Raw genomic sequence first — 21,162 nt, forward strand, 5'->3', positions numbered from 1 at the left:
ATTTTTAAGCCCCTTTCCCCATTAAAGGAGAAGGAAAGGTTTAAACTAAATAAGCTTTATCAGACAGTTCTACATAAATGCACCAGTAAACCCTTAAGGCAATGCTGCTTTGAGTCCTCTGTCAAAAGAAACACCACATTTCTTTACTTCTATTGTGTATACTGTACATAGGCTTCTGCATCAGACTTCCTTCTTTCAGCTTAAACCTCCTGGGCAGGGTATGAGCATGCTCAGTTTGCTCCTCCCTCCCTGCTGTAATCTAAGACCAGAGCTAAGTGGGGGAGGGGAGAGACTCAGGCAGGAAGTGATGTCACACCAAGCTAATATGGCAGCTGCTATCATAAAGAAACAGAGAGAGCTTCTAGAGATGTTTACTCTAGTATGGTAAAGCATTCTGCAGAATAAATATAGTGTTATAGCTTGCACTATTCTGGCTAATATATTAGCAATAATCTGCCTCTGTAGCTTTCCTTCTTCTTTAAGGGCCCTGCTACTACCAGATGAACAGATTAATTTGTTTCCTAAAGATGACAGAATTTGGTTAATTTAATGTGATCAGATAAATACACAACTTGGCAAAATATTCATTTGTTTTAAAGAAAATAAAAGAATGCTGGCTTTATAAAATATTACAATCTACGTCTCTGTAACTCGCACTTGTGTAACAACCAGTAAGGTCTGACACATGCAGAACGCCCATTTCCTACAGGCAAAGAGGCGTGACTTAAAGCTATCCAGCCACAGCACTTTCCGGCGTCTCTTGGTATTGACGTCACGGATGTGCCCCACGTGTGAAGAAGTTGCTTAAAGGAGCTGAGCGCGCTTTATTTTTGTGATCGTGGTGAGCAGGTGAGGTTGTGGAGGGGCATGATCGGCACAGCGAATAATCTTGAACCTATAACCCTATACTAATACTGTATATTTGTAGAAGTCATTCATAATTATTACAAGCAATCAATCATCTCCTTCATTACATAATGCTGGCAGATTCTTTCTTATCTCGGTTGTCCTAGGAAAGCTTGAATAAGCGATAAATGTAGGTCGAAGCTAAAGCACAGTACTGTGTTATGTGAAAGCTCCGATTCCGAGGCTTTATCTTGTTTACAAGTCCTGCTCCAGCAGATTTAACATAAATGACTCAGATTCCATATGTAAAGCAGCCTCACACAATTATTAATATATCTATTATATGTGATCTTTGGTTTGATTGTCAGTGAGACTAAATAACCCTGCTTTTATCAGACTCTTTTGTAAAATAGCCATTTTGTGTTATACACCGGCTTTAATGTCATTTTCTGTCACATTAGTGTTTAATAAAAATACATTGCTTCTGTTTTTCTTGTAAGTGTTATATATATATCTATCTCTATATCTATATCTATCTCTATATCTATCTCTATATCTATCTCTATATCTATCTCTATATCTATCTCTATATCTATATACTCTTCTTTTGTAGAAACAGCTTGTAATAGCACTGGTACAGTTTGTTGTGTTTGATCCCCATTCATTCTGCTGCTGCATCTATGCAGTGTACTCATGAATCAGACCGTTAACCTTCAGAGTTATAATTACCTGCCCTGGGATTGCACTGTGTGAGTCCAGGCCATTGCCATTGAAGGTGATATAGAGGCAGGCATTGATAGACAAATAACTGCATATACAGTACATTTTTACGTCTAACGTTTGTGTAAGAGGAACATTTTCATGCCTCCCATTTGTATGATAACTCATCAAAACAGCTACTTTTATTTTTAAGCAATCCACAATCTGATTGCTTGTCTTATATATACCTCATGTGATGGCACAATGTTCTTTATATACCACATCCTGGATCAAGCTTGCACTCAAACAGGATACTTAAGTCATTCGACAGTGAAATGATTAAAACCTAACCTACTACTGTGCTGCTTTTCAGCATTTACATGCTGTTCTATGTTCTGCTTCTCATTGAATGTGTATATCTCTTTTTATCCAGTATGAAGTATATACTGGTTACAGGTGGAGTCATCTCTGGCATTGGCAAAGGGGTCATTGCCAGTAGCATTGGGACCATTTTGAAATCAAGCAACCTACATGTCACTTCAATCAAAATTGACCCCTACATCAATATTGATGCAGGGACCTTCTCCCCATATGAACATGGTAAATGGACTGATTGAGTTCTATTGGCACAATCACCAGTGATGTTTTACACAATGTTTTACACAGCATGATAAAAAGGCTCCTTAAAGAGGTTGTTCACCTTCCAAACACTTTTTCACTTCAGTTTCAGATTATTTACCAGAAAAAGACTTTTTTTTAATTACTTGTCATTTTTTATTTAGTTTAATGTCACTGTCTGGTGTTTGAGTCTGACAGTTGTTATCCAGGCGCAGACTCTAAACTGTTACAATTTTGCAACATTTAGTTGATACATTTCTCAACAGCATCTCTGGAATATTAGCAACTATTGTATCAATTCTAACAGCTGCCTTTAATGAAACTCAGGGTATCTGTTCAGCAGGGACAAAGATAAGAAATGTATCTACTAAATGTATCAATTTAGAACAGTTTACAGAGTTGGCGACCCCCCCACCCCAGTGCTTCTTCAGAAAGGTGAAAAATTATATTTACATTTTAATATTATAAGAACGACCGCATATAGAAAATAGAACATCATTGGAAAAAGTTTTTAGTTCTGGTGAACAATCTGAAAACAACTGAACAAACAACCCCTTTAATGTAGCATTCTGCCATGTAATAAGTGCAAACCCTGCTCCAGTTCCCGTAATTTTAGGGCTGGATGTGGGCTACTGTGAATGAAATGGCTCAAACAGACATACCTAATTCCACAAATTAAAAGGAAACCATAACAGTTTACTATTTGCAGTAAGAGCTCCCTACCGCTTATTAACTCACATTGCCATGGACTCCCTGTTCAGTTGTGATTGGATGGATTCTTTGACTTGTAGCAGCTCTGCTTTCCAGAGAATCTGTGCTCTAATAATGTGTGGGTTGACTAAAACTCGGTAGAAATAGGAAACACTGGCACCCAAGACAAAAGAGCTGCAGGGTTACCCCTGGCTGTTTATTAGTGCGAACGTGCAACATTTCGGGGCCCACACCAGACCCATACCTGGTTCACTCCTTCATTTTATTTATATATCTGCACCAACTCTGCTGTGATGTGACATGTGAGGGGACACCAGTGCAAGTATTTCAAAAGGCGCACACAGAGAATCATGGTTTCCTTTCAATCCATGGAATTATGTAAATTTATTTCTGAAAGGTCAGATTTATTTATTGTTCATGAACCTCTTCCAAAGAAGTGCATCCCTGAAATAAGACCCGAATAAGCCCATATTATAAAGTGGGGTATGTTTTCCACTGAAGTACTTAACCATAAACTTTAAACCTTGTGGTTTTTGCATATATAATGTTTTATTCTTTTCAAGGGGAAGTATTTGTGCTGGATGATGGAGGCGAAGTGGATCTTGACCTTGGCAATTATGAACGGTTTCTAGACATTCGGTTAACAAAAGATAATAATTTAACAACAGGAAAGATCTACCAGTCTGTGATTAATAAGGAGAGAAAGGGTGATTACCTTGGAAAAACTGTTCAAGGTGTGTAACTGAGGGACAGATGTTTGGGGGGGTTGTTCAGAAATACAGAATCTACATTATATTTATCAGGGTGTAGCAGTATAATAAAATAATCCATATTAACATAGCGTTTTCTAAATATACAGAGAGATAGGAAGAACTGGCTGCTTTAAAAATGACATATAGGCTTACAAATATGACACTTTTTTTTTGCAGTTGTTCCTCACATCACAGATGCAATTCAAGAGTGGGTTATGAGACAAGCTCTTATTCCGGTGGACGAAGATGGTATAGAACCAGAAGTCTGTGTGATAGAGGTTTGCATAATTGTTCAATTTTCTCTATTTGTCTATTAAATGCCTTAGTGTTTTTACATATCATACTAAATGTTTCATTCCTTCCTTAGCTTGGGGGCACTGTAGGAGATATAGAGAGCATGCCATTTGTGGAAGCATTTCGTCAGTTCCAGTTCAAAGTTCGCAGAGAAAACTTTTGCAATATTCATGTCAGCCTTGTACCACAGGTAAAATACGTTTTGTTAGAAGGAGCAATTATTTCCTGTATGTGCTTGAAGTAAAGATGACACCGGAGAACTGTTGATTGAGGGGAAAGAAAGCGCAGACAGCCAATGTTGACAACTCATGCCCTATGACAGCCCTCAGTGCCTCAACTGGATACCCCATATTTTTTAAATTAAGTATTTTATAACCCCTATTCAAAGCTGCCATACTGAATGTGCAGTGTCCAAACGGCTATTTCTCCAATATAGACCAGTTGATTAGATGGAAGGGAGAGCAAGCAATGATGTAAGCCAAGTCTCATGGTTCTGGCAGCATACCACTTGTAACTGCTTAATTTGCCATTACTCTTTCAGTAATGTGCAAGCAACTCTGAATTTGCCTTCTTTGATTTTTGTACCATGCTTTTTACTCTTGTGATTGACTGTATAGATCACACAAACACATAGAAGAGCGTAGAAGATTTCATTAATGAGTTATGTCAAATCAGACACAAAGGAAGTGGTTCCGTGGACTAAAAAATACATTTAATGTCCATGTGACTAGCTCAAAACAAAACTCAGAGTGGCATAGAGAGTTTTTAATTGAAAATTGTTGTATTGTTCTTGATAAATCCATCTCTATGTTGCTATAGCCTAGTGCTACTGGGGAGCAGAAAACCAAACCTACACAGAACAGCGTGCGGGAACTCCGTGGACTGGGCCTATCTCCAGATCTGGTGGGTATCGATAAGCAGCATCCGTAACTTGGTGAATAATAAATGGTCTATTTTGCTGTTTTTTCCTTTCTTTTCTTTTCAATTTTTCTTAAATATTTACATTTTATTGGGAGGGATGTTTTCCATGTTAACTCATGCAGAGTGCTTAACTGTTTTTCTTTCTTGCAGGTGGTGTGTAGGTGTTCCACTCCACTAGACACTTCGGTTAAGGAGAAAATATCAATGTTCTGTCATGTAGAGCCACAGCAGGTAAGATAAGATTGTGAGTACCCTGGAAAGTGTTTAGGTGTTTGACTGCTTTTCTTTTTAAAATAACATTTAAATATGAAGTGTGTCTAAATACAGTAGGTTTTTGAGTGTGCTTAGGGGTAGTTGGGGTTTTACCAGCAGTGTAACTAGTAGGCACCAGGCTTCCCAGCAAAAATAAAATCTTCTGGCGTTCCTTGCGCACACTGCAAGCAATACCAGGTCAGCCCAGACCTGGAATGGTTAATTGCACTCCACTGTGAACATGTTGTGCCTTTAGGCTAAACAAGTGGCCTGGTTTGCTGTAGCTGTAATCCTCTGCTGTATGTGTAGACTGTGTGTGTATTCTTTTGTTAGATTGATATGCGTTATTCACTGTTCTCTTCTTGCCATGCTGTTTATAAAGTTCCAAGGAGCTGCCTTTACCCAGGGAAATAATTACTCCGAGTACACCTCCACAAAACATTATATATAAAAAGGAGTAGCTTTGCAGGAAATCACTCTTCTGCACTTCTGGGGATAAATTGTTTTTCCACTGCAATGCTGAGAAGAAATTGATTGTCATACATAGAAGATGGAGACATATGCTACCATATGCATGTCCCTTCACGGGCTCCCAATCTCCTCTAGAATCAAATTCAAATTACAAACACTCACATTCAAGGCCCTTAATAATGAAGCCCCTCCCTATATTTTATCTCTGATCTCCAAATACACTCCTTTATGCAACCTTCACTCTGCTTCTGATCTTCACCTCGCTTCTCCTCTCATCACTTCTGCCCATTCTCGTCTACAAAACTTCTCTCGGGCTTCTGCTTTTCTCTGGAACGTTCTGCCTCGAGCTGTCAGACTTTCTCTTTCTTTCCAAACTTCCAAAGTGCTCCTTAAAGACCCACCCGTTTAAAGAAACTTATTCAATGTACCTTAATTAATCAATCATTGCTGTATCAAAAATCACAAAATTGTTTCTAAAATCTTAATGTCTCAACCGTACCCAAACCCTTGTATGTTATCCACCTTTTATTCCTTTTGTTATAACTAAGGTTAAGCACTGCGTATCTTGTTGGCGCTATATAAATAAATGATGATAATTTGTTATATTCACGAAGTGGCATGAAAGGTTGTATTTGTGTATGGGAGAGCTGAGGTACTGGTGCTTTATTGGATATCAATGGCTGAGTGAATAGTGGACTTCAGGGTAATGGAGAATATATATATATCTATATCACTGATGTACTGAAATAGACCTACAGAGAGAGAGCATTGACGTCCTCCATTATGAGCATAGGAAAATAATACAAAAATTAAAAATAGAGCTATTTGGTTTAGAGGATGCATGAATTGTGAGAACACCTGGATTAGCACTGTAAGACTAGGAAAGTAAGTCTGTGTCGTTGTGTGATATGTTAAGTGAGAAGATTTATTTACTGGTATGTTGAGTAGATTGATAAAAAAAAAAAGGGATCTGGCTTACGTCAGTGTATTCGAAATTATTGATTGGAAAAAAGAGAAATCCCTTCCTTATCAATTAAAACGTGTTTTAAATGAACTGGAAGATTCTGTAGAACGACTTCTTTAAAAGACGTTGGATGATATATACCACATATTAATATAGAAAATCATTATTATATTTGACAAGTCAAAAGGTTGCCTCCATGAGCAATACATGTTAACATAAAATTATGTATGTTTCTAAAGTGCTAGTGCGCTAAATTGTTTAAAGTTCATTGAGGCTTAAAGTGGCTAAGTGTTCAGCTAATAATTAAAGTGACTGAGTGCTAAATTGTTAGATAATCAAACATAATTAAATTATGATCTTATAAATCCTTAAAGATTAATTACCACCGCTTTATACAGTTTTAGATTATGCGGAGTTAAAAAAGTATCCAAATAAAAATTAGAAAAGTGATTAAGTGCCAGAATTAGAATTCCCAATTCATCCAAATAAAATAATGTAATTGCTCAGATTTCATAGGTAAGTAGGAAAAGGAAATAATAGAAATGGAAAAGTCCCGTGGTAACTGTCTTATATTTTGCTATCTTCGGGACCCCACAAAGGTGTAGAAGTCAGGGCTTCTCGGACTGTGGTGTCAAAATTAACCTTATCTGACTTGTGTAAAGAACTAGCTTTCCTACAAAACCACAAATCCCAGAGCGATTAATAGAGAAAACAGATTGGTAGAATTATAGATTCGATTTCTGAGCAAGAACAAAGAGAAAAATCAAAACCCACCCAAGGTTTCTAGTAAAATGCTATGAACCGTCAATATATAAAATCAGGTGCCGATGCGCGTTTCGCAAAAGCTTTTTCACAGGCAATGGCCAATCTGTTTTCTCTATTAAGTGCTCTGGGATTTGTGAATTTGTAGGAAAGCTAGCTCTTTACACAAGTCAGAATTTTCCAGTTAATTTAAAACACGTTTTGATTGACAAGGAAGTGATTTCTCTTTCCTCCAATCAACAATTTATGTGATGTTAATAATTCTGTTGCTGGGTGTAGATTTTTAAGTGAATATTGTTGGTTTGCTGAAGCCCTCTGTGTTCTTATGTGGAGCAAATGCAATTATAAAATAGCGATACATTTTTATTCCCTGAACATATATTTCCATTAAAGAATAAATGCAGAAGAGAATTTGGGGATAAGTGTATTGGCTTCCTGTCCTATGTAGCCTTATGTAGTGTATCAAAACCAAAGTGAATGTATGTATAGTATTACTAGACTTCTAGCTTCTTTGTTTGACTTCACATCCTTTCTGAGGTGGAAACAAGACAAGCTAAAGTACTGTACAAAATATGTATTGTTACCCCCCCCCAAAAAATAGTGCTAATTTACAGACATTTAAGGGGGAAAAGACATAGATTTTATTGGATGGAATGCACACATAGAGGCATCGTTAACTTTTATTGGACAACAAGCAGCAGTGGTGTGCACTACTTAGAACAGGGATGCTGCCTCCACCCTAGGTATAATAAATAATAGTAAAATAAACAGCATTTTAACTGTGTTCTCCTCCTCCCTTCTTTTAGGTTATCTGTGTTCATGATGTCTCTTCAATATATAGAGTACCTCTTCTTCTGGAAGAGCAGGGAGTTGTGGACTATTTCCGCCAGCGGTTGGATCTTCCCATTGGACGCCAGCCTCGAAGGTTGCTCATGAAATGGAAAGAGATGGCAGACAGGCAAGTGATCTATATCCACTTTTCCGAATAGCCCACATCTTTGCTCAATTGAAAACCAAAATAATAACATAAGCAGCTTTCCAAGGCTAATATAAATAATCTTAGACGGTAATCCTATTATACAGAATAAATAACCAGAACTTGATTCTTATCAGTATATCCAAAAGTTTAAAGTTACAATACTGAATTGCAATATTAATATACATATGGTTTGCCTTCTCTCAAAAGTAAAAATTGTTTCCTTCATTTCACCTGCTGTCATCACCAGTTATTGAAGTTTGGCACTAGTTATGCCCTGATCTCCATCTCCTTCTATCTGCAGAATAGGGTGTAGCAATTTACATATTATTGTGCGCGTTGGTAAATCATGTGCAAGTTGCAGTGCAGTATATTCTTATTCAGTGTGGGTCCTAATTTTTGTCAAGCCTCCAGAAACATCATTACTGTGCAATTTCTTAGGTACAAGTCAGTTGCATGTAAAGGTGCAATATACAAAGGGAGTCTTTGAAATAACACCTCCTCAGGGCAGCTTTCAATTTTAGGGCTTGGGACTGTGTGCTCTGTAAGTTTGGAACTGACTCTAGCTGCAGATTGCAAGGGTTTTTTGTTTTTTTTTAAGGTATCTCAAAGTAGCTTATTTATGTCACCTTTATATTTTCAGTTTCCAGATCTTATAACACGTGAATACAATTAAAACTTTTTTTTTAAAACAAAAGTGTTATAAAAATGTTAAAACCATTTGATAACCTGACTATATGTGGGCTTTGCTCAGTCACTTGTATTTAAGTGCTTATTCTTGTTCTTCTGGAATTATATGCATAACATGAATCCAGATTTATAATGTACTGTAAGTGTGCCAGTGGTGGCAATCAATTAATCCCAAGTGGCACTACTAATAAGCAGGGCACTTTTTACAGATATGAACGGTTGTTGGAGTCCTGCAGTATCGCTTTAGTAGGAAAGTATACAAAATTCTCGGATTCCTATGCTTCTGTAATCAAGGCTCTGGAACATTCTGCACTAGCTATAAACCATCGGCTGGAAATCAAGGTATTTATACATCCCTAACAAGACATGTGTTTTACACTCTACACTCTTATGATTCTAACCCCATATATAATAATGTGCATGCAATATATCTGTATAATGAAAATAAGCGTCCTACATAAGATATTGTTTCTTGCACAAGTGGAAACACAAGTAGATGTATTATGCCGGTTACAGAAATTTGGTTAGGATCATCTATAGTTTATTCATTTGGAAAGAATGCACATTTTCTTTTTGCAAGAATTTGTAAAGAGGTTAGTCATAATAACTTAATATCTTGAATGTTTGTCAGGAATATTATAGATCATTAGGTGAACCCTGTACAAGGTAAAATAATACGTTATTTCCTCTGGAAACAGATGTACACCATGTGAGGCTCTAAATTCTACTTTTTAGTATTTAATTTCCATGCACTATATTATCTCTTTAAAAAAGGTATTAAATATATTATTTAAATGACATCATTCTACTTGGACCAAGCAATGCTAGTGTGTTATTGCTTTCCGCGATCATGTGTGGCTTGTGTAGACACAGTTATTGCATAGTAGTGAATCCATCATACCAAACTGTGCTTTATGTTGTGATTATTTATGTCTTGCATTTTATGAATTAAATATAACTTCTCTTTTAAGTATATAGATTCTGCAGATTTAGAGCAAGAAACCCTTCAAGAAGAGCCTGTACGTTACCATGAAGCGTGGCAGAAACTCTGCAGTTCAGAGTAAGCATTTTACTCTTGTCTCCGTTCTCCATTCAATTATTTAGTACAATATGCATACTTAAAGGACACCTAGGTTAGATGTGATGTATATTAGACTGGGCTGCTATACCAAAACTATATCTCCTTATGGAGATTTTGCCACCACCTTTTTTTTTTTGGTAACCACAGACGACATGCACATTGTGCTGTTCTTCACTGTTAATGTTATGGAATGTTCTGAGCAGTCTGGTTTTGCCAACTGTGTGATAGACCAATTGAACAAAGATGTGGGTTGCTTTACCGTGGTTGGTTGGCCTTCCTGTGATTTTTAAATCCTAGAATTATCCCCTCAGTATTGTACTTCTTTTATCACTGTTGCCACACTCTTCCCTAAGCTTATTTAACCTGTGGAATGACGTACATATGTATCGCTAAACTTCTAGCTGCAAAAAACGTCACACAAATTAAAATGACACGGCTTTAAGGATCTCGTGGGCTCTTATCACCAGGAGCCATTGGGTCTGCCCTCCAACTTTTGTGCTAAGATGTAACTACAAAGCTGAAGCTAAATCATATCCCTGTAACCTTCTTTAAATTGGTAAATGACACATCTCAACATTTTTTTACTTTTAAAAATTCTAATGTGTGATTGATGCACTGTGCCTTAAGCAATTAATTTATTGTTACTCCAGCCATTAAAAGTGTGGTTGCATAACATGGACTAAATGAATACAGTTATATTTACATTAGAATTGGCTGTATAGAGAACATTCTGTTTCTCTAATGCTTTGGGGGTTTTCTTTCTGTCCAGTGGCATTTTGGTACCTGGAGGATTTGGGGTACGAGGAACAGAAGGGAAGATTCAAGCAATAGCCTGGGCACGAAAACAGAAGAAGCCTTTTTTGGGTAACACATTTTAATGTCATACATTTTATTACCATGCACCATTTTGCTTTGCAAATACTCCTCTGTTAATGATCTTGCGGATGAGTCCAATGTTTTCCCTGATCTTGCCTCTTATTTTTTCTTTGTGGGCAGGGCAGGTAGAACTTTAGCTTCGCCACCTTGCATTTTGTATGTTATCAGACTTTAATTACACTGTGGTAGTCTAATCTTGCACAATTGTACATTGAGCTGTTAGACATTTATTAATAAACTTCTTTTATATTATTACAGGGGTGTGTCTTGGAATGCAGTTAGCTGTTGTTGAATTTGCACGGGATGTCCTGGGCTGGAAAGGTGAGCTAGCTGACCCATTTTGTCAGGTTGGGGGGAACAGTTTCTTGCTGCACACAAACAACTTAAAGATCATACATTAATTTCTCATGCCCCTGACCTAAAGTAAGGGGGAACCTAAGTTCTAAGGATTATTAATAGTAATGACCTTGATTTGGGGATTTTTCATACTTTTTAGTAACATATATATATATATATATATTTAGTTGCATTCAAATGTTTTTTTTTCTCATATAGGCAAAAATAAAACTGTCCTACAACTTTTCTATTCAGAATTCGCTAAATCAGGGATCCCCAACCAGTAGCTCGTGAGCAACATGTTGCTCCCCAACCCCTTGGATGTTGCTCTCAGTGACCTCAAACAGGAGTTTATTTTTGAATTCCAGGCTTGGAGGCAAGTTTTGGTTGTATAAAAACCAGGTGCACTGCCAAACAGAGCCTCAATGTAGGTTGACAATCCACATAGAGGCTACCAAATGGCCAATCACAGCCCTTATTTGGCACCAGAACATTTTTCATGCTAGTGTTGCTCCCCAACTCCTTTTACTTCTGAATGTTGCTCACAGGGTTCAAAAGGTTGGGGATCCCTGCGCTAAATGATAATAAATGTGTCAAAGCTTCATATTCTTTAGCTCAAGATCTGAATTTTTTTTTTTAATTTTAATTGGACATGAGTTATCTTGCACATATCTGTGGGATGCTTCCTGTGGCCTAGCAGCGATGTGGGTGGGAGATCACTGAAAAATCAAAGATTTTTTTCTATTTAAAAATAAAAAACAAAACAGAATGTTTCACAGACAGCCTATTTTGGCTTATGTTGACTATATGTGGTGATATCCTCTATGGTCCAATTTCTGGTTGGATAGTGGGCTTTAGTAGGAAACCATTGCTGCTGGTACCGCTATATTAAATATGTATTTAATTTTCTTTATGAAAGTGTAAAAAAAATAAAAGAAATAATTGAGCCTTGCTTTGCTTTTAATAGATGCTAATTCAACAGAATTCAACCCTAAAACAAGTCATCCTGTGGTAAGTTTTATTCTGAATCCTAAGGATTTTGCTGCATAGAATTAGACTGAAAATTGGGTAAAATCATTTTCACCAGCAAATGAGTGGGCTGGTATAACCTACACAAGTGTTATAATACTGTTTAATACAGCTTTGACCTATTCAGTAGCTCTATACATTGACTAGTTCAAGATGTTAGCTATTGTTTGTGGACTTCAGTTTAAATGTCCTATTCATTTGTTCATCCTGTTTTTAAGCGGTTTCCAGCTATTTGCTGGAATATAGTGTATATGTTCTAATGTTCCCCTTTCTCTGCAGGTAATTGACATGCCTGAACATAACCCTGGTCAGATGGGGGGAACCATGAGGTTAGGCAAAAGAAGAACCATCTTTCACTCCCAGAATTCAATCATGAGTAAGTGTGTACATGTCTGCGCATTTCATGAAGGTATTGGTCCAAGACTACATTGTTCTTTTGTTTTCTACAGAGAAATTATATGGAGGTCACGAGTATGTAGAAGAGAGACACCGCCACAGATATGAGGTATGGTACAATCTTAATATCAAGTTCGTATACGTAGATTTATAGGTGGTAGTTTTTTCTTTTTCTCTCCTACATCATTCCTGTATTAATTGTACTATTGTTATACACATTAAAAAAAATGGATCCCTGTTGTTTCTTTGGCCACTGTTTCAACCCAGCAGACTCCAAGAAAATCAGGACATATGCTGGTAATGCACATGATAAAATGTATTAGTATACAATGCAGCACAACCTTTAAGGGTGTTTGTATAGCTTCCTTCCACTCAAGAAGGGAATAAGCTACATGCACCCCCTGAAAGGTTGTGCTGCATTGTATCCAAATACATTTGTATCTAATGCTTCAGCAGCATACAGCCTGATATTCTTTGAGATCTCGTGCTACCATTCTTGTCAGTTGGTGCCAGGTATATACAGTAACTACAGTTCACATTTTGTTTGTAAATGGAGTAAGTGATCCAACTGTTTGGTTACCCTTAAGCTAGTGCAAGATGTCCTGCTGTTTTCCCAAGAATATCGGCAATTAAAATACCCTATCCGCCTGTAATAGCTATATGGGGAATTAATGAAGACTGATTTGGTGGTGATGAGTAGAATGGAACCCAGAAACGCTTGCATGCTTCAGATATACTTCTTTGGCAAGTGGTGACAGATAGCTAGGGGTGTTCTGAGAGCTGCTGTTTTTTTTTTTTTGTTTTTTTTTTTTGGTGAGCACAACAGCGATATATATGTGTCTTGCTGTCTCCCAGGTGAACCCAGAACTTCGAAGAGAACTGGAAGTTCGAGGGTTAAAGTTTGTAGGTCAGGATACAGAAGGAGAAAGGATGGAAATTGTTGAGTTGGAGGGTGAGTGACCTTTTAATTCTAAAATGTGCAAATAGAAAGAAAAGAAATGCTTAACTTAATGTCCTTGTTTTAACCACCCTACTTACCTGTCTTCATTTCCTATGAATTATTTTTCTGCAGATCATCCTTATTTTGTTGGTGTTCAGTATCATCCTGAATTTCTGTCACGTCCCATCAAGCCCTCACCCCCATATTTTGGCTTGTTACTGGCTTCTGTGGGAAGACTTTCTCAGTACATAGAAAGAGGATGTCGGCTTTCACCTAGGTACAATGCTTTGTTGTAAACAAATGTGTTTATAGTACGTGCACATCAACTAGATCAAGCAGTGCTAAAGCTGTGTACACACTGCTATCTGAATTGACTAATGCAGGCCCAGTTACTGTTTATTTTGGCAGCTGATTGAAACAAGCAAGAAAACTAGTTATCTCTGCATGTTTCTAATACAATTTGCTTATTTGTTCCGAAATGCAAGGGTTAATGTTGACCAGTCTGTTCTAAAAATGATTGTCTACTTGTTTAAGTTAAAAATACAGATGGAACAAGACACTGTCTCTTGGAGGCTTTGTGGAATATGTCTTCTACTTCATTTTATTAGAATGTGATTATTCTGTGTTGTTTTCATGATCTAAAAAGGCAGAACATCTGGTCACAATCAAAACAAAATCTTCTTTTGACTCTGATAGAACTGTATGGAAACATGTCTAAAGAGTTTTAACAGTCAGTGCTGTATTAATAAAGTGAGCCACAGGTCTCTGCAGCTATTTGCATAATTCCCCATGCAGTGGGCAAAGTGCAAATAAATGTCTGGTTGCAGGCTTTTTTTTTTTTTGTTTTTTTTGCAGGCTGCACACTGCATGGGACATAGTAATTGAGCCCTAACATCTTACTTTGGTCTCACATTGGTTTATTGTTAGCTGGGAGTAACTATCTTGATGTTTGGGGCTGGGGTGAATCACAGACAGAGAATCTCTCTGGTTTCTTTTTTCTGTGCTTCCTCTTCTTTTTACTGCTACACTCACCTTGACCTGATCTTGGTATAGGATGGTCCTCAGTCTTACTATTCATAAGGACATGCTCACACATGTGCTTTAAACAGATACTTTGGCTTAATCTGTGCCACAGACTCATTGGAGGGAACTACCAAACGTATTTCACCAATTAGTCTTCTCCTAAACCTCTGCTTCTGTATATGTTCCTTCTCAAGAAGTTCTCAAAGCAGGAGTAGAAAAGGCAATTTTTGTGTGCCTCTAGCCTAGGAATAATCTGTTTTCTTTACCAGGCCCTGTCTGTCTCTTCTCTCCCATTTTCTTTCATTTTACCTTTGCCTTTCTTTCTTTTGATGTCCCTTTGTCTTAGCCTTTGGTAGGCTAAATCTTCATATAAAAAGTCAATTTTAAAAATGAAAAAAGGAGTCTGTCTATACAACCTCTACACATTTATTTGTATTTCCTGGTTTATCTGCCACTTACATGTTATACATCTTATGCATGTATGCCTTTTTTTGTTTTGTACTGCTCTTCAACATTTGTCAGAACATTATCATTTTATCATAAGCTGTAGCTAATTTTGTTTGTTTCTGTATGTTTATGGAGAGAACGGTAACTTTAACATGTTATAATTAATGTGATGTAAGCATGTTGAAAATATTTCAAACTCCAGATGATTTTGACAGATATCACTACAGATTTTTTTTCTCTAATAATGGCACATGATAGCATATTTGAAGTTAACTAAACTAGCAAAAATCAGTGTTGGTGGCAAAACAATCCTTGTTTTTTTTTTATTCGTTTTTTTAAAATGTTGTAGCCTTACGGCAAGGTACTCTATATTATGGAAAGATATCTTCTTAACCCAGATCAAATACCTGTACTGAGGTGTAGGATACATACAGAGAAGGATACATTTTCTGAGGGAGAAATCCACAATTAAGGAACAGTAACACTAAAAATAAGTGTTTTAAATAATGAAAATATAATGTACTGTTGCCCTGCACTGGTAAAACTGGTATGTTTGCTTCTGAAACACTACTATAGTTTATATAAACAAGCTGCTGTGTAGCCATGGGGGCAGCCATTAAAATCTGAATAAGGGGAAAAGGCACAGGATACACAGCAGATAACAGATAAGCTCTGTAGTATACAATGGGATTCTTCAGAACGTATGTTATCTACTGTGTATCCTGTGCTTGAATGTCTGCACCCATGGCTACCCAGCAGCTTGTTTATATGAACTATAGTAACGTTTCTTAAGCAAACACCAGTGCAGAGAAACACTACATTACATTGTGATTACATTAAAACACTTTCATTTTTTTGTTACTATTCCTTTAAGTGTTCACAAGTCACAAACTTATACAAGCACTTGCGTCTCCAGTGTTGTTTCCAGCAAAAAAAAAAAACTGACAGGGGGTGGGTGGGGAGATCAGTGGGGAAAAAGCCCAATTAACCACTTCCACTCTAATCTTGGAGAGGCCATACTCGTCCTGATAATATTTTTACTACATGTATGGCAGGCTTCTAATTCTCCATGTACTCTGTGTTAATTTGTTGAATTAGTTTGTGGATCAGTCATACTTGAACTTCTAATCTGGTGATGGTGTCCATCCTGCAGGCTGATCTGTTGCATATTGCGCATGTCTATGGACGTGTCTACATAATCTTTTATTGCTGTTTTGAACTAATCGTAGAACTTCTATGTCATCCACGGACTTACTAGCAGCTAACAGAGTAGCTTACTCCAACCTTAACAGCCATTATATTTACTGTGTATACTTTACCTCAACCTTTATTTGTCTTGCTGATATCTGACTGATCAATTTAAACTAATTCTTAGACTAATAGGTAAAGTGCACATAGAGGACAAAGCCTGGTTGCATGTGCAGAATCACAGACCACAGTTCTGAGGAGGAATGGGGAGCCGATTCTGGCATCATCCTGCCAGAGTGTTTAGGAGTCTGTGTGACTTCTATTGATTTTTTTTTTTAATAGCCAGTAATGTGGTGTTTGGGAGACTGTCAAGCTCATAGGAGTAACCTAGTACTTATTTATGGTGCCTATTGCATGGTTTACTTTCATACAGAGAACACAGTGAGACTGTAACCTTTCCTCCTGTTCCCCTCACTCAGGGACACATACAGCGACAGAAGTGAGAACAGTTCTCCTGATGCAGAAATAGCAGAGCTCAAGTTACCGATGATTGATCACGATTGAATGGTAATGGCATATGACAGTTTAGCTGCAACTATGCACTGTACAGTAGCTGGATCTTAGATATATTGGAAAGATAGCACAAATCCCTGGAGTTAGTTAATTAAGGGGGATATTCCTTTATTTAAACTGATTTGATTCGGACCTTGGAAGCATTGGCATTACTAAAAAACCAGTATCAATTACAAATATATATACAATATAGGTTTGGCCTTACACAGGACATAGCCAAAAAAAAAAGACAAATGTATTTAATATTGGTTCATAAGAACTACAACTTTTGTAAGTCCAATAAAACAGTTGTATGCATTCGTGTATAAACAATATAGCCTGCCTGGGTGCAGTGTTTCAAACCAGAAGATAGAACATTAGAAAGATCTGTAGTTTTACTGCAGAGAAGAACTATTCACTGGAGTCTTTCCCTGCAATAAAACAATGTTTTCATAACATCTAAGGGTGCGGTGGGGATCTTTCTGATGCACTAACCATCCAGATGTCTTGTTGAGGTCATAGAACCAGGTAGTCTTTGCTAGGGCAAGTAGATAAACATGCAGGAATGCGGGGTGTTCTTATATCGGTTTTTCTTTCCTAACTTCCTTCATTTCTATAATTTCTTCTTTCCTTCCTTCATTTCTATCCATCTTTCTTTCTTTCTTTCTTTCTTTCTTTCTTTCTTCCTTCCATCTCTGTTGTCTGTTTCATTTTAATGTTTACCCGATACATACCTACTCATTTTGTGTTCATGGTAAAGTGTCTGCAGGTGACTTCACTTCCCACTCTTTTTGTCATCAGTCTTTCATTTTTGATACACTATGGACGTGAACATGAAATCGCTTTTTTCAAATATCCTTTCCATATGTTCTTACAAACTCTGTCTTCTTCGACATCATTCTGTTTAATGTCCAATTGTGTGAAAACAAATCGCTGATATACAAGGTGCACCTCATATGCACTACAGATTAAATGTGGCAATAGAATGAGGTTGGAATTCGGAAAATCCTACTAACACCACGTAACACAACCCGTCTCTTAACAGCTGCATTGCTCTTCAGAATTGCTAAATGGAAGATTGGAATTGGAGGAGAGCTCTACCAATACTGGAGCTTCTTCTTAAACTCTTCAGCTTTTCTGACTTCTAACAATGACTTATCTTTTTCGTGTCATGTCACACAATCCCATATTGGGGAACTATTTGTTTTTATCTTACCTCTACCAACAAAAGTATTTTTCTCTTGAGTGTTATTCATGCACTGATTGCCTCCCCGCTCCTATCCATTAATCTTTCTTTTTAAAAACATGCTCTTACCCTCTGCCCTTTTTCCCCCAGTTATTCCAATAGCACCCTCCTATATTTAGGAATGTGACTTCTGATCTCATGTTAGAATTGCTTGCTGTGTCTGTATAACCAGTGGAACTACCTGTAGTTAATCCCATAGTTCACATTGGTGGGCATTGCATGTTAATGCAACAACATCATGGAAAACCGATCGCGCATGGGAAAAAGTGTGCAATGCAGCTGCTGCATTAGAATCTCTTTGTACCTATGAGCTACTTTTTAAAATGACACCATTAGACACTACAACCTTACTTATCTTACTCTTTATAAAATATAATAATATGCAATACATTTTTTTTTTTGTAGGTGACACTTATTTGGAAGAACGGACTCCTGAAGGAATAACATCTAATACTATCCCAAGACCTTTTTCTGTTTAAATGATACATTATATTTCCTTTTCTCTTGTTTTGTACCCTCTGTAAGGGTATGTTTTCTTTTTAATTTCTGGTTTTCCAGCATTTATCTTTCTTTGCTCATCCATCTTTAAGCAGCCAGTGTTACTGAGATAAACTGTCCAGTGTCTTTCTACTTGAAGGTTGTTGAAATGTATTTTCTCTTCACTGACACTGACTATTGGAATGACAGAATTCTGCCTCTATAGCAGATTTATTTATTTGGACTATACCTAACCATATGTGAGGTCTGATACTTATGGAGGACTACCTGGCAGATGTGTATATATTTGGACGCAGGTTTGCTGATCTACAATTCTTTAGCTCATGGACAAACTGCAGTCAGTCTGGAAAGGATGTCTCAAATGTGTCTGTAGGGCCTGTATATTATAAAGAGTAAACCCCTTCAATCACATAACGAAATATTGAATATTATGCCTATTTATAATCTATTAGTGCTGTGTAGCTGTTTTCTTTTCTCTTTTTTTCACTGTACTTCTGATAAAACAAAGGGTAGCTGGATGGCCTTTTGTTGAAGTAAATTGCCATGGGAAAGTGTTCTAGTATAAAACTGTGACCTTTATGTTTGGCCAATTATTTGGATACCCAGATTCTTGACCAATGATTGAAAATTGTACACACAAGGACATGTACAAATAAGTATACTGTACGTTACACAGCACATCTATGCATGCTGGCAGTTGATGGATACAAAGGGTCTGAGCTTTTTTGGAGTACATCACCTGGACTTGCATGTAGTCCCGCAGTAATTGGTGTATCAGTAGAGCTGAGCAGCAGTGTAAAATATGGGTAAAAGGATGTCACTAACCCATTTTAGTATTATGCCTACAAGTAAATATGCAGCATAAGAAAATAATTTAGTAATGGAGCAATGCATTTTTAATTTTCTTGGTGCAACTCCGTACCAAGAAAGTTTGCAGTTACTTCTATGGCTATTCAAAGACCAGTACTTGTCCATGACAAAGCTGCCAGGCTTATAGCATTCTATCCTCTGCCCTATTTAACCATATGATGACTAGTTTTGGTGAAATCACCAAGGGAGGCTGGAGGTAATTCCAAGATTGTACAATTTACCTACTTTCAATCATCTTATTTCCCTTTTTATAGATTGCAGTGTTTTGACATCCGCTGATGTTTGTAGGAATGTTTTCCAACCTGTATCATGAAGTTCACTATTGAAATTAACTTTTAGCATCGTGTAAACAATAGTAGCTTTTACCCAGCAGCTCTGTGATATACCTTCCAGACTATTATTGGTAACTCAGGTTCCACTGAAGTAGTGGTTTAAATGTCAAAAGAGAACACGAGTATGGCTGAGGGATTGAATAGAAATGTAAAAAGAGAGGAATAGAGGGTATCTATTGTCTAAAACACAAGGGACCTGGGATTTCCATAAAATAAGTTTATCTGTCTGAAAGTATCTTCTAACATTGCTTAATACAGCAGTTGTGCAATCAGTGTGGGTTTATACTAGGCTAGTTAACATCAGAGACAAGGCATTAGAGTGGAACAGTGGATCAGACAAGAATGAACAAATGAGTACAGTATTGATATTATACACTGTGAAGAATGGCATTGCCTATCCTCAGAACATCCTAATTTCTAGATGGTAATCTTATGTTTTTTTGTAGACAAAATTATATAAAATATCGGTTATATTGCTCTGTGAGAATTCCAGGTTATAGAGAGGCAGAATACAAGGGCAAATTAATTAAAAACAAAAAACGCAATGGCTATTGTATTAAAAGCTAAATCTTAGATGAACTTCCCATGTATTGGCAATTTGCTGTTTCACAGTAGTATGTGTTTCTTCTATGCTGTTTAGACGGACCATGTCCTGTAGCATTACTGGCTGTTTGGTCTTGCACAAGACAAATCTTGTTTATGGGCTGTAGTCATTTGTAGTGACTATTCTTTTAAAATGAGCCAGTGGTCTGCTGCTTTTGTTTCCAGATGTTAACTAACTGTAATAGAAGCATCCTGGAATATCGGAAAATGAGAGAGCTCAGAAATGTGATTCCACTTTATACAGCAAATAACAAAACTTATTATTATTGCCCTATGCCAAGTGCAATTCCTTATATAATGGGGATATGTAAAGCCACATTTGGCTATTTAGATGCAATTTTTAATAATACAGTTTCCAGGGAACTCTCTAGTGATTAATTTGATGTTGTAGTGAACAAAGGGATGGCTCTGGATTGGGAATGCATTAGTATGTCAATAGATGGCTATTTTTAAAAAATGTAATTCATGTACCCAGAGACATTGGAGACTATTGTTAATATGTAGTCCTGAGTTCATTTTCCACCAGTCAGACAGCTGGTGAAGGTTGAAACTCTAGTTACATTGGCACACAATCATCTAAAGGTAAATACACACAAAAGTGCATGTTGGAATGGGACATCGGTTCAAATTCCTGAGCATATATGCCCTGTACTATTTGCAACATGGTAAACTTGTAATATCATTAGAGCTAAATTCTAGAACTTGGTATCTGAGAATTTGGGCAGATTTTTACAGCATATATTATTTTGATTACTACGGTGTCATTAATAAAGCTGCCTTTACCTTTTG

At 37.0% G+C, this 21,162-nt stretch overlaps 1 protein-coding gene across 1 annotated transcript; it reads left to right on the forward strand.

Moving 5' to 3' along the window:
• Nucleotides 1-761: 761 nt before the first annotated feature.
• On the forward strand, nt 762-21,160 carry ctps1.S (CTP synthase 1 S homeolog; the record flags this gene model as incomplete). The annotated part of the gene is given in 20 exon segments (NM_001094750.1): nt 762-849; nt 1,979-2,145; nt 3,438-3,608; nt 3,804-3,904; nt 3,994-4,110; nt 4,740-4,823; nt 4,992-5,072; nt 8,097-8,248; nt 9,166-9,298; nt 9,928-10,016; nt 10,807-10,901; nt 11,172-11,234; nt 12,217-12,260; nt 12,558-12,654; nt 12,728-12,783; nt 13,530-13,626; nt 13,747-13,891; nt 16,752-16,841; nt 18,477-19,364; nt 19,416-21,160. Coding segments are annotated over 17 exon segments (1,776 nt in total). The 3' UTR covers nt 16,837-16,841; nt 18,477-19,364; nt 19,416-21,160.
• Nucleotides 21,161-21,162: the final 2 nt, after the last annotated feature.

Source organism: Xenopus laevis, chromosome 2S (assembly GCF_017654675.1).
Source record: "Xenopus laevis strain J_2021 chromosome 2S, Xenopus_laevis_v10.1, whole genome shotgun sequence".
In the NCBI taxonomy this organism is placed as follows: Eukaryota; Metazoa; Chordata; class Amphibia; order Anura; family Pipidae; genus Xenopus; species Xenopus laevis.